This window comes from Aulostomus chinensis, chromosome 2, assembly GCF_037954235.1.
Source record: "Aulostomus chinensis isolate RoL2024-O1b breed Wild chromosome 2, RoL_Achi_v1.0, whole genome shotgun sequence".
Taxonomy (NCBI): domain Eukaryota; kingdom Metazoa; phylum Chordata; class Actinopteri; order Syngnathiformes; family Aulostomidae; genus Aulostomus; species Aulostomus chinensis.
Window position 1 is genome coordinate 25,345,264 of NC_141321.1, and position 15,554 is coordinate 25,360,817.

A 15,554-nucleotide genomic window follows, 5' to 3' on the forward strand; every position below is an offset into this window, starting at 1 on the left:
GGGGGATCCCTTAGTGCTCCCATGCCACTGTTTGATATAATCCCTCCACCTTGTGCTCAGTCAGCCTAGTGGCCTCCTACCAGCTGGATGTGGACCTGGAAACCTTCCCTGGGGAGACGCTCTGGAGGCATCCTGACTACCGCCTCAACTGTCTCATTTCTACTTAAAAGTCCCTCACGGATGAGTGGGCCTCTCACCTGATCCCCGAGGGAGATGCCAGCCATCCGTTTGAGAAAACCCATTGTCACCACTTGTATCCATGGTCTTGTTCTTTCTGTCGTGACCCATTAATTCATGTCCATACATGAGAATAGGAAAGAATCTAAACTGGTAGAACAAGAGCTTTGTCTTTCCCCTCAGTCAAAGATAAAACCCTGAGATACTTGTGCTCTTTGACTTGGGGTAAAGACTCATTCCACATTTGGAGTGAGCAATCAGTGTTTCTTAAATTCAGGCCGTTCTCAGGCGATTTCACATAATATTTGGATAATATAGATTGTACTTGGGGGGGGAAAATTAAAATAGAAGTTCAAATAAGAAATTTAAACATAATGTCAGTCTCCTCCATTGCTTGTTACATCAGGTCTGGATCAACATGCCACAATACCTTTAAAAAAAAAAAAATCACACAAAGCAATATTGAGATGCAGTTTCTTTCTTGTCAAGGTTTTTTCTGCTGTGGCCAAGAGTACATCAACTCTTCAACCTCTCTTTGCTGTGTGGGCAATGATGGATTTCCAACAATGCATCCTTCTGGCAATGCTACAGTCACCCTGCAGTGCTGTGGGTCAAACGTCATACTTCAGGAAGAAGACTGCTGCAACGGGATTGGCTACGACCCACAACGGCATGTGTGTGCTAATCGACCAACACCAGGACTGTCAATACAGGTGTGTGTGTGTACATGTGAAACAATGAGCCCTTTTCAAGAACCTTTTGAACAGATTTATTTAGAGGTGGCAATCATCTCCTTTTAGAAAAAGAATAAAACTCTATAGAGAGACAAGTCTGTTGCACAGTAAGTTTGCAGAGCCTCCAAAAATAGAGTCTAAGTAAGACACTTTGTTAATGCCTCCAGAGGACATCAATTGGAAAAACAATCTCAGTGGACTGGATAGACCGTCCCTCTCAAACCTGCACACAATGTCACATCAGGAGTTAGGGATTGGCCCGTCATCCATTTATCATCTGGGGTCATGTGGTGTTTGTGTGTTCCAAAGTCAGCATGAGAGATGCACACATACATACACAGGCAAACACACACACAATGGGACAAAGGGTAGGAACTCTCATTAGCTCTAATGATATCATTAAGGCCCATGCATTACACACACATCGCAAAAACACACACATAGCCAGTAACATGTATGTGTGTGTGTTTGAGACTCTTTAAAATTCATTACATGATTTTTGCTTACAATACATAGAACTGTAAGGCGAGTCATTTCTGTGCTAGTTTTTGATCTTTTGTTGCCATAGTTTTGGGCCTCATCTTCTGTCCCTGACTGTTCTGTATTACCCTGACAGGATACTTACGCCATCTCTTTCTCCTTCCTCTGCTCAGCACCAGTGTTTGCAGGGTGCTGTGTGTCCTGCAGCTGCAGCCTCAACAGCGTACTGTGGCTCCTGTGACATAGATCCATCTGTGACTGCCTGTACATGGGTCCTGTCTGCATACACACATCACACACACTCCTCCACGATGAACTCGCCTTTCATCAACACCACACATGAAACACTCACCTCAGACCTGTATACACCTGGAAACAGTAGTGAAAAGAACACATTCACAACAGCAAACATACATACTCACCCTGGCAGCGTGGGATATGAGGGAAGCCTTTGCCCATCTCACGAGGAAGTCGTGCACCGTGGGGATGCCAACTTATTCAGCTATACAGGTAATTGCCTAGTTTGTGTCAATGTTTGTGGATCTATGATTGTTCAGTAGAAAGCAGGCCATAGCTAAGAAGAATAAAACATGTTCTGTTCAAGAGTGTGTGCCAGAGGAGGATAATTTCAGCTTTTAGAGTGTCTTTGGTACCAAGCCTAACCAGGATAGAACTTAGAGTGTTACAGTGTTCGTAATAGTGCATGATAAGATTTCTATATACAAATGATTAAGGAGTAAAAATCAACATTTTGTAGCAGTAAATGTGTTCGTAAAAATGTGATCCTGATTGGCGTCTTGCATGGCTAGCACTCCAAACCAGAATATTGTAAGAGTTCATCGTTCATGAGTGATCACAATTGTGGCACTCGTGCAGCAGTCCAGGTTTTTGGAGTGTCCTTGGTTACTGCTCTTTCAAAATGATGTGACGCACTGACCTACGCTGCAGTGACAGACGTTTAGTGCATGGCTGAAGATTCAGATATCTCTCATTTATAAACCAGTCCGATAACTGGCATCAATGCCCTAACTACGCTTTCTAGCAACATCTGCCATTGGTGACGAAGTGACATTGGTGTGGCACACAGGAACCCACCTTGCTTTTAATTCTTAGCAGGAATTCAATGTACAATCCTTTGAACTGTGAGTGTTCATGGATAAATGCAATCTCTTGAAATGGGAATCAGAACAACACAATTCGGATAAGAATGTAATATTCAGGAATTAATACTATTGATACACTGACCTCCCCTGTGACAAATTGACCACATCTTCAAACTCTGACCATATACTGGCCTTGTAAATTTGCATTCTCAAGTTAACACAGGTAGTTTTTTGTCTTTCTTACCCTATATCTAACAGGATGTGACCAACAATTATGTATTTGTATCCCTGTCACTCGTGACTTTGCTTCCCCCAGTCCTCAGAGCTGCTATGAAGAATACCTAAAATAGCGTGCAGCTCATTCAGCCATCTGTGAAAGACACTACTCAGAAATTGCTTGCCTGCTGCAGTAACCAAGTCTGCATTTACTGTAAATGTTTCAGCCGCTGCAATCAACGCACTTTGGAGACAGATGCCCTTCCACACATTCACACACACCAAGACAGCTGTTGCAGTGTACATTAATAGCTGTAACGTAGTTACTCTCTCAGTGTTGTACACTGGTGTGTCATTAAAACTTAGAGATGGGCGTTTAAATGCCATTTCAACATTCTCTACTATTTATCAGCCCAAAGGGAGTTTATATGCATGTGTGTGTTTGTGGACGTGTGTGTCAGGATTTTCAGTCTGTCCACACATTTTTCATCTGGGTAGTTGAGGATGTTTAATCAAGACTAATTGTGGTTGTGGGCGTTATGTGTGCCTATGCGTGCTTGTGCACCCTTAATTACACGTTACATGTGTGTTAGTATCCCAGTTAGTTACTATTAAAGTGCGCCTGTGTATAGAATGAGATGTGTTGGTCTCTATTACTTTGTATGTATTTGTCTGTGTGTGTGTGTGTGTGTGTGTGTGTGAGTGAGAGTGTGTGAATGTGTGTTGCATGGGGTGGTTAGGATAAGAGTTTCTAGGCGATGCTGTGACACCATCTGGGCAGAGGCACATAAAGCTGTCGCCACCCACCATACACCAGATGTTTCACATGCACACATACACACACAGACTTGCACACACAGGATACCATGCAGTACTTCCCAAGGTAAAGAGAAAATCCTAAAATACACCACAGAGATTGATTCACGTGTGCTTTGAGTGCTATAAATATATACTTTTTGGAGGTAGTTCTTAATCAAACACATAAACAGGTTTGAGGCATGTATCCAGTGTTTCATATACTTATGGGCATCACTGTGTGTGTTTTGCAGCTTTGGTGTTCGCAGTAGTAAAGAGAAGAGTCCCAGACTGGTGGTTAAAACATGGTCTCATTTACAGCAGCAGTCCCCTAGCACTCCTAAAAATAATACACATATGTGTGTGCAATTTCGTCTGTTTTTATATATACTCCTGTGCATGTAGCTCACCAGAAGGGCTGTAACAATGCCTCAGACATTTAGGCATTGATAGTGCATATGTAGTGCATATATTTGTTAATACGTTCACGCCTGCTAACATTTACAGCATAGCTCTTTGTATAAATACGTACACTATATACGTTGGGCCTAAGTCTGACAAAAGGACACAATCACTCTAAAGATTTAAGGGTCACAATCTCAAAGAATTTCTTTCATCCTCAAAAGCATTTTTGCTAGCGCATCATGCGTTAGCATGGCTCACAAAAAATTGAATCCCTTTCTGTTGCTCTCTCTGGTGGTGCTTCACATCCACTCAAGTACACTAAAACAAGGTAGCAATTCCTTTTGTGATAACTGAACTGGTAGTTTGATAAAATCACAATTAGAATTTTGCATTAATTCAGTGATAGATAGGCGCTGTTCACTCTGGCCATTTTGATAGGCCATAGCAGGGTAAACACAGGTGTAATTGATTTAATTATGACCTTATCATTTTTGGAATGTCTCAGCCATTGCAGGGATCCAATGTGCACAGGAACAGGGCCACAATTAATCTTATTTATTACACCTGCCATCACCCTGAAATGGCATTTCAAAATAGTGGCTATGAAAAGGGCCTATCACACAAAGAATACACAACAAATTAACACATACTTGGATTAAAGCTCATTCCTTGTGATTTCTTATAGGTCACCAAGCAGTGAACAAACTAAAAATGTAAATGATTTATATTGTTGACTATATATTTGCATATTTGATGAAGAATACTTTGTTTTCCAAAATCCCTCTGTAATTTCTTCTTCTTCCTTCTATCTTTTCAACTAGATTCCAGCCTGGAGCCCTTCACCACCTACGTGTACAGAGTGAGGGGCTGGAACAGCTTCGGACGAGGCTCCAGTGATGTCACAACAGTGACCACGAGTGAAGATGAACCATGGGGAGTTGCACCACCCCGCTGGAGTCGTGTTGGTGAGCGGGATGACATCATCCAGATTCACTGGCAAGCACCCGCCAGGCCTAATGGTATGTGCATAGATGTATTTATCATATGTTATGTCAGGGGATCCAATCAAACAACAAAATCACAACCACCAACCCAACTTGGTGTTTTAAATATTTAGAACTTTGAAAAAGTCTTGACTCCATGTATCGTTTTTTTCTTTTTTGCCAGGACTCATAACCCACTATGTTGTACTACGTGATGGACAGGAGCGTTACCGTGGTGATGAGAACAGTTTCACAGACATGGGTGGGATCAGGCCTTACCAAGAATACACATATCAGCTGCGGGTCTGTAACCGGGCTGGGTGCACTGATAGTACACAGGTAAGACTGTTAGATAATTAAAGCAACTGCACTGTGAGTTCAGTTTAATTGCTTAATTAGATGCCACTAGATGGCAGTACCTGTGACCAAATCACAACTGAAGCACTTCTGCGCTTCCTATAGACTTTTCCTTAATTAGGTCTAAATTCTTGCTTGTGTTGTACGTCGCTTTGGACAAAAGCGTCTGCTAAATGAAATTGTAGAATTGTAGAATTAATCTTTTTAATTGAGCGTGTTGGTTTTGTTCAAGGCGGCCTGGTGGTGCAGTGGTCAGCACTGTTGCCTCATAGCAAGAAGGTTCTCGGTTTGAGCCCCGTCTCCAGCACGGGATCTCTCTGTGTGGAGTCTCCATGTTCTCCCTGTTCCTGTGTGGGTTCTCTCTGGTACTCCGGCTTCCTCCCACAGTCCAAAGACATCAAGAGAGGACGAGGCTGATTGATACTCTAAATTGACTGTAGGTGTGACTGTGAGTGTGAATGGTTGTCTGTCTCTGTGTTGGCCCTGTGATGGACTGGTGACCAGTCCAGGGTGAACCCTGCTTCTCACCCGAAGGCTGCTGGGATAGGATCAAGCCCCCCCGCCCCGCCCCGTCCCCCATGACCCTTAACAGGATAAGCGGAAGAAAATGGATGGATGGATGGATGGATGGATTGATGGTTTTGTTCAAAAGCAAAATATACCTTCAGTTTAGAATGAGTGTGACTTTCCAATCGACTCTTGCTTGGCACCCGTCAGGCTTCCACAGAGCTTTTTCTCTCCCTCTCTCACACACTTCCCTAGACACACTCAGAGCCAAACGGTACTCAGTTGTAGTACCCCATTTCAGAAAGACATTATTCCTCTGTATGATTATTTAATGGTTCCTCTAAAGATTCACTAAGCTTCACTGAACTAAGTACTACTTTACAGAGTAGTTTGGTTCACTCCTTTGATTTGGCCGGAACACTACAAAGAAAGGTGTGTGTGTGTGTGTGTGTGTGTGTGTGTGTGTGTGTGTGTGTGTGTGAGAATATCAATGAAAGAAGAGCATACTATGTTTTTCTTCACCCGATACCTGTTAATCAGAGTTTAGATGCAATTGTTATTAATGTCAACATCTGTCACCAAACATGTTCGTGCTCCCACTTTGACAAACAGATGCTCGGTCAGTGGCCGTACACTTCAAACCATGACACTATAGGACAAGTTCAAGTTTGGAGACATTTTTGTAGTGTTTGTGTTCCAGATGTACAATGCCTTTCAAAATAAAATGAAACTTGTCAGGTTTGTATTTTTTTTTTTTGTGACTTTGGTTTAAGTCGTTACTTTCATCAGGTTATGTGACTTCAATTGTCATGGTTCAAAAATATCTTGCAATTTGAAATGCGAATTGTGATTCTTAAATACACAACTTTAAAATGACCTTAATCTGTTTCTCTTTGATTGACCTGCCTACCCAATGGTGACTTCACTACTTTTTTTTTTCTCTGGTCAGTCCTGCAAAACCACCACTCAGGGGTTCTAAGGGGTTCTCATATTGATCTCCTGACCTCTGACTGGCTGGAGTCCATCCATCCATTTTCTTCTGCTTATCCTGTTAAGTGTTGTGGGGTGGCTGGAGCCAGCGGCTTTCGGGCAAGAGGCGGGGTTCACCCTGGACAGGTTGCCAGTCCATCTCAGGGCCAACACATAGAGACAGACAACCATTCACACTCACAGTCACACCTACGGTCAATTTAGAGTATCAATCAGCCTCGTCCCCTCTTGATGTCTTTGGACTGTGGGAGGAAGCCGGAGTACCCAGTACCCTTGCTGCGAGTCACTGTACTCCAACTAACCTGCCTGATGTCAAGTGTGCAAAACCTTCTTTCCTGTTTTTAGTCAGATTTCCTGGACACGTAACCCTACATCTGAATACATTCTCCAAAGGGATCTTAGAGAACTGGTCAACAGTGGCTCCTCATCACTCAATCACTCAGTCAATCAAATGCTTCAAGGGGCTTTCCAGTCTTCTGTTCTTTGACCCTGTACTGATCCATAGTTAGCTCTCTTTAATCAAAGGTCTCCTCAGATGCTGACATCTAAACAGTGTTCTACATCAGAATTTGGCTGTTCATTTTTGTAAATGTGAAAATTTTGTCTTATATAAGTTCTTTGTTGTCGAGAAACTGTGTATGCTATTTTTATTCTGTGTGAACTTTGTACTGTTTCCATGTCAGAACAAGTTGCCGTTAAGGCCCCCCTACCCCACCCACCCACCCCCCATTCTATGGGAGGCTCTGGATTTGCTGAGCCTACCTGATGTGTGTGATAGCGTCCATAATAGCCTCACATACTCCCTCCTGCTATCTCTCTAGCTGTAGCTGAGCTGATATCACCAAAACAATTAATTTCCACGGCTTAGTGGTGATGGAAGCTCCTGTTGAAAAGTGTCTGTCTTGCTTTTAAAGCTAATTTAACATCTTATTATTTAGTGCATTCTTACATAAAGAGGCAGCCTGTAGATGTGTCATGGGGAGGTGTGTGTGTGTGTGTCTGTCTGTCTGTGTGTGTGTGTGTGTGTGTGTGTGTGTGTGTGTGTGTCTTGGATTTACCAGCTGGCTGAATTTGGGACCTTAAAGACGTCAACACGCATCAGTGGACAGGCTCATTATTAGGCTTCCATTTTCAAGTGCATTTATGGTCATTGTGTCATGACATCACATGACAGACCCTCACAAAGGGTGGAGCTGAGATAAAGTGGAACCCAGTCTTAACCAAATCTATGCTCACTTGAAAAACAGCTTTGAACATTAATTTTGAAACTGCATTCATATTTTTCTTGTAAAAACAGCAACATATGAGCAGTGAGAGTGAGCCCGAACAATAAAGTTGGGACCTGACGGCTAAACAATGAGCTGAAACTCACTATAAAGCCCTGTGAAGCAGAGAGGAGCTCCATAGTTGCTGATAATTCTCTTCAGTATTTGTTACAGTGAGTGAGGAGAAGGCAGGTGGACCCAAGTACAAGAGTCAGCAGGATCTGAAGGCCGGATTTATTCTGTTAAATAACACAGTGTGGTAATATTTGTGTCTACTCGTGCCTTAACAATAATGCAGTGATACTGAGAAATCTCTTAACATGCACATAGAGACAGGGCACAATTTTGTGGTTGTATTGTTTTTTGGCCAGTTTTCTTACTTGTGTTTTGTTCGTCTTAAGTAAAACATGTTGCTCTGGTACTTCCACACTCTATGTCACATCTTTTTGTAAGCAGATGGCCACCTTTGCTTATCTGTGATTGTGAATGGGCAGCACGGTGGTGCAGTGGTTAGCACTGTCGCCTCACAGCAAGAGGGTTCCAGATTCATGTCCTGGCTCGGGCACGGGATCTTTCTGTGTGGAGTCTGCATGTTCTCCCTGTGCCTGCGTGGGTTCTCTCCAGGCACTCTGGCTTCCCTCCACAGTCCAAAGTCATGCAAGAGAGAATACTCTAAATTGACCCAGGCGTGACTGTGAGTGTGAATGGTTGTCTGTCTCTATGTGTTGGCCCTGCGATGGACTGGCGACCTGTCCAGGGTGAACACCGCCATTGCCCGACCCTTAACAGGATAAGCAGAAGAAAATAGATGGATGGATGGATGATTGCGGACGCTTGGTTTCGATAAGCTTTATTTTGAATGTGTTGTTTTGGGGTACAGCCCCAAAATTTTTAGACGTCAGAGTCCAAAACAGAAAATAATAACAAACTCAGAAGTGAAAATCAGCAGTCAAAACAGGACTGTAACATCTTAACAGTACGAGTGAGACCTCTGACATGCCACGCTGTCATGTGATGTATTACCATTATAAAAAATATAATCAGGATATCCGCATAAAAACTTCATGAAAAGACTCGACCTTTCAAAGACAGACTGCAAAGCTATTTTACATGAGCATGGCCCAATACACAGTACCATGACATTTGGTCAAGTTACAACCGCTTATGTGAATATCCAGTACACACACAAAACTGAGATGTGAGAACGATCATTTCATTGTGGTCTTGTTTCTGGCCAGGGAGAACAACACTGATGGGATAGTCTGTCTCTACAGCTTTCCAGACTTTAATTTCTCTAAACTATTAGGTTTTTTTCACTTGCCTGACTTCATTTGCTGGAAGAATGTGACTCTTTTGTATGGAGAGTTGTAATGAACCAAAGCAATGAGCCAAAATCAGATTCTTTGTGGATTCACCAGTGACGAGAGAACTAGCTACTAGTTCATTAGCTCCTGTTGCTTTCTACCTGTTTATGCTACTGTGAAACTGTTAGGAGATGTGAAACCCATAATAAAGAGTGCGAGACTGACTTGCTCTTTATTTAGTCTGTTTTGGTAGCATCTGTCTCTTTTGCACAGCAGTCAAGTTTGTCTCGTGCTCTGGACGGTGTGTAGCTGTTGGAATACATAAAAATGCATGCAATTGACCGAACATTTTTCATAAATCAGATAAAATCCAGTATGACTTGTCTTATCCAAACCTTTCTGTTTAGAGACAGATGTCTTGATCCTCCGGTGTGAAACTTCTAACTTTTCAACGTAATCAACAAGAGAGCTCAGCACTTATGCACATCATTCCCTCCTGGAGTCATATGCAGTTAAACCACAATCTCAGTCTCTGTCTACTATGTTCTCTCTGGCTGCATCCCTGTCACTATTTCACACACACAGGCACGCACACTATGTTCTAACAAACCTGTGCACACACTCTCAGCAGACGGTGCAAAGGGAGTGACTTGGATTAGTTTGTACACCAGTGAAAATTGGCCAAACACTCCCAATTATGGGATAACGTGGGCTAACCTAATACACCACTGCAATTACCTTGCATCAGGACCCCCACATACACATACACAAACAGTGGCACACACAAGCAAACACAAACACACAAACGCACACCTGCTGTGACAACAGAAGGTGCTGATCTAATACGGTTGGTCACTTAGAGAGGTAGGAAGAGCGATTGGTCCGTTTCTGTCTTGGAATCCTTTTGTCCTGCTCTCTGTGCTATTTGTCTGCTGTCATCCCCCTGATCTTAACCCCACACTCTCCAGGTACCCCCAGCTGCTGTCCCCGCTTTCCTCGCTCTTTCTTCTCTTCTCCGTGGCTCCTTTCCTCTGTATGGACACCAGTTTCTCTCTTATAGTTGCTATCAGTTGGAGGCCAACATTCCTTACATGCCTTACACAATTGTAATTTCTCTAAATCTTTACAAGTTTCCAATCCAAAATATTGTGAAGAGAGTTCTTGTAAGTTATTTTTCTGAAAAAATTGTGTATTTTTTTTTTTTTTTTGCACGCTGGATATGCTCTGTCTGTTTTGTTGAACATTTTCATTGAACATTTTTTACTCCTGTCTCTCTGTTCATAGTTCCATCATCTCTGTTTGCCAAATAGACTCATCCTGCACTCATGCGTGATAACCGAATTTACATCCAATGAAAATGCTTTACTACTGCCCCAAAGGATATTTTCACATTACATTATAAAAGAAGCAGATGTTAAATGAAGGATAAATTGTTTTTACTTGTGTCACAATTAGAATTTGATCTGTATTTGGAAAGCCTAAAAGAGCTGTATGATTAAATTATGTATCGTGTGCACTGCAGGAGTGTCGTAACAGACACAAACTTCATGTTCTGGGAAATGCAGAGGGATTTACCTGGTGAGGTCGAGCCTAATGGTAGTTGTGTGAATTGCTTTGACAAGGACTTAAGTTTATTCATTTCTATGTAAAGAAGCTATACTGTAGCTTTAACTGGAGTTACCCGGAGGCTTGAAGTACATCTATCCTGCATGGCTCAGCTGTGTTTGATTTCTGTACTGTACAACAAAATAAATGAAGAAATGTGACATTTTAGGTTGCATTTAGTGTATACAGGCTACACCAAAATCTGGACAAATGTCTTAACTGAAGTACTCACACACATCCCCTGCATGTTCCTGCGCCGTCTGACTCCTCTCCCGGTTCGTCTCCTCTTCCTCGTTGTGTGCCTATACCTGCATGTGTGTTTGTTGGTGTGTGCATGTACGTGTGTGTCTCTTTAGTTGTAGTAGCAGTGTTCTAATTGCATAGCACTGTGTGGGACAGGTGGGGGAAGTGCTAGTGACAGTCTATTAAGGCAGGATATCCCTGTTGCCATTAGCAGCAGATTGCCCAGTGATTCTGTGGTTTCACATTCACCTAGCATTCATGAGAGCTCACAGATATAGGAGTTACAACAACAGGGTAGCTCCAGTACTGTAATAAAATATGCCTTCTTTATTTTTATTTTATTTATTTATTGCTAAGCATGAATTCCTTTTTTTTATACCATTAAGAGTTAACTCGCATAACAGGAGCTGTCACAATAATTTAAGTTCTAATTGCAAGTTGCTACAATTACTTTCCCATCATAGCATTGCTGAATGCTAAATTGATGAAGTCGTCTAGATCAGGTAGACTCAGAGACATGGGGGTATTCAATTGGCTTTCCCTGGGTCCTGAACCAGATGTGGACCGAGAATCTGCTCTGACCCAAACACCATCCACAGTCACAATTTGTCAAAATACAGTATTCCAGTTCCAGCATATATTCAGGTTCTTCCCACAGTTCTACAGTAGGTTCAAGGAACGGAAATGAGTGTTGAAGGAAAATGATTTACAAACGTGAGATCATGCTTCACATAAAGTTACAAAATGTGTTAATGCTTGTGGTATAACTGAGGTAAATTTACTGTGTTGGCTTATTTTAGTGGAGAGGAATGTACTGTACAATTATAATAGAGTTCATTTACAGATACCACATGATTCCAGGAATGCAGGTTGTGGATATTTGGTGTTTTTGGTCCAGTTGTTGTTGTATTGGCAGGATGACGTTTCATACTTTTACTTTCTTCAGTTCTATGTTTGTGAATAACTTGTGTGACTGAACAACTTCATTTGTTGTTATCAATGTCTCTTCCCGAGACAGTGAGATCCTGACTTGAATGCAGGTTTTTGTCATCATTTCTTTTAAATTTGCTTTCAAAAATGAGCACATGATCAACTACCCACACGTTTGTAAATGCTGTGTATGTTTAGGTGGTGGCAGTAACAGTTCAGGGGGTCCCGGAGGGTGTTCAGTCTCCAGCGGTGGCAGCCTGGAGCCCCTACTCTCTTCTCGTGAGCTGGATTGAACCTACACATCCAAATGGAAGAGTACAACGGTATCACCTGAACCAGACGGGTGTCGGAACCATATTCACACATACAGGTGGACCCAGAAATTATACTGTGACTGGTAAGATTTTGTCTCATTTGTTCATCCATCTTGCTTATCATTCCTTTTTCCTCAGCTCCATCACTTCTTCTCCTCAACCGGAATTTTTTTTTACTTTCCTCCTTTCTCCTCCTTTCTTTGACCGCTTCTCCTCCCTCTTGTTTGTTGTTCATCTCCCCTCTCTCCTGCAGCACTCCCTTCTTCCCCCACCCTCTTACCTCCTCACTTTACTCACCACACACTCTTCCCTACTTTCCTTTGTCATCCCAGAGCGCTCCACTTCCACCACTCTGCTTACCTGTCAGCTCCTCCTCTTTCCACCCTCTTGCTTCTCCTTTCCCTTGTCATTTGTTTATTTATGTATGCTGGTTTCTGGAAGCCATCTAATTACTGAATTTACACCTGATTCCCGCCACGCTCTCCCTCGCCCAGCCCCTTACTCAGCCACATACACTCACACACACAGAGGAAACACAAATGCAAATGCGATAGATACACAGGATCAGACTTGCATATGTTCCAAAAAATACACGAGAAAAAACATACAAAAGTGCACAACACAAAAAAACAACAATAACAGCATGTGACCCGGTTCTCTGCTTGTGTACCTGCTTTACCTTTAAAAAATTATGTCAGACAGACGTGCTGGCTTTTATTTATACTGAAGATCTACACACAAACATGGTGCTGTCAGGACGAGGTGATTTGTGGGTCTTGTTTTATCTGCCCTGAAGAGGAGCAGTGTTGCTGGCCCCTTGCCATCAGTCAAAACACATGAACGCACACACACACACATACACACACACACACACACAAACATACCCTTTGTGCAGACTCGCATCTTCATGAAGAATTGTAAAATGAGAATTATCGTATAAAGGCAGAATTTACACAATATTATGACAGCAGACACACTTACCAACCTTTGAATCCCTCAACAAGCTACTGCTTCATATTTTACTCTCCAGATCAATAGGAGACCACATATGACCTGAAAGTGTAGGGGCTTTCACCTCTGTTCTATGAAACACCAAAATACCAAAACTTTGCCAAGTGACTGGAAGAATGACAATTTCTGCCAGGGATGTAAGATTCCTTCGTGCAGTAGCTGGTCTGGACTGCAGCTTCCTCACATAGCTACAGCTTGGAACATAACAGGGTTCGTGCATTGTCCAAATTTCACCACTGCTACTGGGTAAAGACCTCCAGAGAGAGATATTTAAGCCCATGAATGTGCAACAAGAAGCTCCTGAGAGAGGTTTGAGTAATGCTACAGTTCCCTCCTGCTCTAGTGACTCACTTTTGCAATTTGAGGAACAACTTTTATACACAAGACAAGATGGCTCTGTGCTTGCTTGTTACAAATTAGACATTTAAAATTACCTTAGATGTAATGGGTTAATATTTCAAAGCTAATTTGATTGCCACCCTTTAAAACTGTGCATGTAAGTGACAATTTACAAAGCTGGAATTCAGAATCCTTTTTCCCATCACAGTTTTCCTCTTCTCTCCAACTTGGACTCAGACCAGGCATCAGCTTTGCCAGTAGCCAATAGACTATTCCCATGGTCCCTGTGGTTGGCTTGTATGGTCAGGGGGTGTGTGTGCACCAGCACAAGTGTTTGTATGTGTAGGCACGAGGCAAAGTAAACAATGCCAAATAGAGATGGTAATGTGCCGTAATACTGTACCAGCCCCATGTGCCAGTGTAAGCAACCAGCATGCGTGTGTGAAATTCCCCTGTCCCCCAGTGAGACGCTGGAAAACCCTGCATACTCGGCCAAAACACACACACACACACACACACTCAAACACACACACACACACACACACACACACACACACACACACACACACACAAACTCTCTCTCTCTCTCTCTCTCTCTCTCTCTCTCTCTCTCTCTCTCTCTCGCTCACACACACACACACACACCATGTATTCTTCCACTGCTTTGACATATTGAAACTCAGCTATCAGTCCTTCAGCTTGGCTGGCATGTATGTTTATTAACACAAAAAAAAATATCAGCTGCAATTTTTTCATCCTAAATCGGATTCAAATTAGCATTCTTTATGATATGCAGGAATTCTTCTTCTTGATAGACTTATATTTCCATTCGATTTTGATGTTAGCATTGATATTACTATCATTATTCTTCTTCTTATTATTATTATTATTGCTCAAATATCATAATGTTTGATTTTATATGATTGATTTTATCCTCTGTTCTTAAAGGGATGTGACAAAGAGACAGAGGAAGGTGGAGGATGAGAGCTTTAGCAACAAAATCAGATAGGCTTAAAGAATGAAAGACGTACAAGAGGAGACTTTTTACAAAATCCTGAAGGAGAAATGGATATAAGTGTTTTCAGTGAAATATGAACAGAAATAATTGCTGCACTACTCCCTCATCCTTAATGTTTAATACGCCATCATTCATCTGCTCAGTATCTCCTGGCCAATTCTCACCACAGTCAGTGACACACACTCAAAGAGCTCACTCACTCTGACCACAGAAAGAGAAGAAAGGTGCTTTTTTCTCTGCTACAAAAATGACACTTCTAGATTGAATCACTTCGAATTTTGGAACATATTTTATGTCAAATATCTATAGTGCCGTTGACGCTCCGTCATCGAGTCAAATGTGTATTGTCTTTCAAAGCAACCTCAGAAATAGATTTTCTTACTCCAGTGTATTTTAGATGATAGGAATGTAATGGCGGAACAATAAATTCAAAAGAAAGTACCTGTTGATTGAATTTGAAAAGAAAAGTTGCTATTCATGTTCCAAATATTCTCCATATTTGCATTTTCTTTCAGCCACAATACTGTCTTCTAATTAATGTGGATTTCAGATGTGGTGTAAGAATTAAGCATTCACGTCTACCGCGCCAAAAAAAAGCTTACGGCTTACTGTTCATCAATGATTTGCCTTAGGAAGAGCAACAAATAGATTCTTAATGATAGCATTTTTAGCTGTTCCGACACTTCATATAAAGAATTAAGCACTACTGTACAAAGACTCCCCATGTGAATCGATATTAAGTATTGCTATCATTAGCTCACAATGAATTATTGCCTGC

General features: G+C 42.0%; 1 protein-coding gene across 1 annotated transcript in view; it reads left to right on the forward strand.

The window, feature by feature from the left end:
* The window catches only part of ush2a (Usher syndrome 2A (autosomal recessive, mild)), a 195,230-nt gene that overhangs the window by 139,500 nt on the left and 40,176 nt on the right, over nucleotides 1–15,554 (forward strand). The window contains exons 64-68 of the mRNA XM_086187178.1: nucleotides 667–890; nucleotides 1,565–1,901; nucleotides 4,732–4,929; nucleotides 5,078–5,232; nucleotides 12,293–12,491. Coding sequence (XP_086043304.1) covers nucleotides 667–890; nucleotides 1,565–1,901; nucleotides 4,732–4,929; nucleotides 5,078–5,232; nucleotides 12,293–12,491 — 1,113 coding nt within the window. The remainder of the gene's footprint in view (nucleotides 1–666; nucleotides 891–1,564; nucleotides 1,902–4,731; nucleotides 4,930–5,077; nucleotides 5,233–12,292; nucleotides 12,492–15,554) is intronic.